General features: G+C 56.5%; 1 protein-coding gene across 1 annotated transcript in view; it reads right to left on the bottom strand.

Moving 5' to 3' along the window:
* Nucleotides 1-1,600: 1,600 nt before the first annotated feature.
* Nucleotides 1,601-2,057, bottom strand: part of LOC102376768 (perilipin-3-like) — a 4,322-nt gene continuing 3,865 nt past the window's right edge. Inside the window, exon 6 of the mRNA XM_014527611.1 lies at nucleotides 1,601-1,969. Coding sequence (XP_014383097.1) covers nucleotides 1,601-1,969 — 369 coding nt within the window. The remainder of the gene's footprint in view (nucleotides 1,970-2,057) is intronic.

Here is a 2,057-nt window from a genome sequence, read left to right as displayed (position 1 = left end):
CCCTAGTAATAGCTCCTTCCAGCTACCTTGCCATGGTGGTACAGCCTACATGGGGTTCCCAGGGGACAGCAGCAGAGCAGGGAACCCTGAGACTGCAGCAGGCAGCCTGCATCCACCCCCACCCTGCACAGAAATCTGGAGCGGGCATGTGTCCCCTCCACACCCCACCCTGGGGAATGCACACAGTGACAGCAAACTGCCCAGGGCTCCACCCACTCCATGCCCAGACCCCATGCACCACACATGCACATGGCCCCCCTGCATCCTGCTCCTGCCAGCCTACAAGAGAAAGCCTATCATTTCTTGTGGTGAGCAGAAACCCCACATCCCTGCGTGATGCTGTGAACCCCAGACAAGTATCATCTCCAAATCATGGAGCCTGGGACTTGGTGTTCTCCTTCCAGGACTGATCCCCCCCAATTAGGGATGGGTGGGAAGCCTAGCCTGGCTCCACTGGACAGATACCCCAACCTATCTACCCCACACCCATGGCTGGGGGTGGAACCTGTGTGGGCTGGGTACATGGCCAGGTGATTAGGATAGGGCTGTAGCCAGGTGGAGAACGGTAGTCAGAAGCAGGAGAGGAAGTGGGACAAGAAGTTGGGATTATGGGGCTGTAACAGCATTGGACTGGGGCAGAGCTGCTGCCCACCTTGCAACCAGCATCAGTTCAACAGGCAAGGATGGAAGGAGGAGATCATGGCTCCTGCTCAGGCCCTAGCCCCATGCTCTCCCAACCCATCATCCTGGTCCCAGCCCCAACCCCTCCCACCCTCAGATGCAGATCCCCACCCAGCTTCTCAGCCATGTGCTCTGCTTTCAGCCCTGAGCCTTCTTAGGAAGGAAAGGAGTTGCTGCACTAGGGAAGAAAGGAAGGCAGGGGAAAAGGGCAAAAGTACACATAGTTCCTGCAGGCTTCCTGGAAGTGGGCAAAACACAAGGCACCTGGTGTCCCTCTGCTTCCTGTAATGAACTGGAGGAAGTGAGAAGCACAACAGGAGCAAGGAGTAATAGAACGCAGGAGGCTGGAACAAGTGAGACAGGGCCATGAGGAAAAAAGAATGAGCCGCTTCCTTTCCAGCAGTAGGATGAGGAAGTCAACTGGGAAAAGGAGACACTGCAGGAACAGGAGTTGCTGGGGACCAACAAATTGGAAGCCAATTAGGAGAGCCATTTTTCAAATGCAGCATTTATTCTAGTTGCAGGTGAAACCATCCCCTCTACAAAACTGCTTCAGGAAGACTCCTTTCCTCCCTGCAACTTGATGGAAGAACATGCTCAGGACAGGCTGTGAATGCAACAGTGATCAACACTAAGCCAGCAACCAACCAGGCACAAGGCAGGCAAGGGATTTGGAGCAGAAGCAGCCTTCAAATCAGGAGGCAGCTGACAGGCCGATTGGTACAGCAGGATTAGAGCCATCCAGGGAAAGGCAGCCCTTTCTGGGAAGGGCAAGTGAATACCCAGCTCAGTGGGGAGGGCAAAAGACTTGCCCATCAGAAGGAAGATGATGAGACTACCCCACCTTCACAGCCTGAATCAAATCCCTTGGAGAGAAAGGACCCCTTTACTAGGCATAACCCAAGAGGGGTTTAGTTCTTCAGGGCTCCACCTTCCCTTCCCCTGCAGGCTCCTCCACCTGCTCTGCAGAGCCTCCAGCAGGAGAAAGTGGCCCCACAACCCAGGTCAGGGGCATGTTCTTAATCACATACTCCAGCAAATCATCCAGGCACTCCTGGGCCTTGGCCAGCTTCTCCCTGCTCTGGCTCAGCAGCCCCTCAGGCAGCTCCTGGAAGGACGGGGCACTGGAGAAGGCAGCCTGGAGCTCCCCCAGGTGCTGGCAGCCCTGCTGGACCTGCTCCTGCATGCTGGTTGGCAGCCCCTGGATACTGGCTATCAGGCTCTGCCAGGCATCCTGCTCTTGCTGGAGGAGGGTCTGGGCAGTGGCCAGAGCCTGGGATCCCATCTCCTGCAGGGAGAGATGGAGCCAGAGTGAGAGAAAGCCTCAGCAGGCTCCCTAGGGGCAAGACTTGCCCCAGGGCATGGCCAGGCTGCTC

This window comes from Alligator sinensis, unplaced genomic scaffold (genome assembly GCF_000455745.1).
Source record: "Alligator sinensis unplaced genomic scaffold, ASM45574v1 scaffold1805_1, whole genome shotgun sequence".
NCBI lineage: Eukaryota > Metazoa > Chordata > Crocodylia > Alligatoridae > Alligator > Alligator sinensis.
The sequence above is the reverse complement of the archived record's forward strand: the minus strand, read 5'-3'. Positions and strand labels throughout refer to the sequence as shown.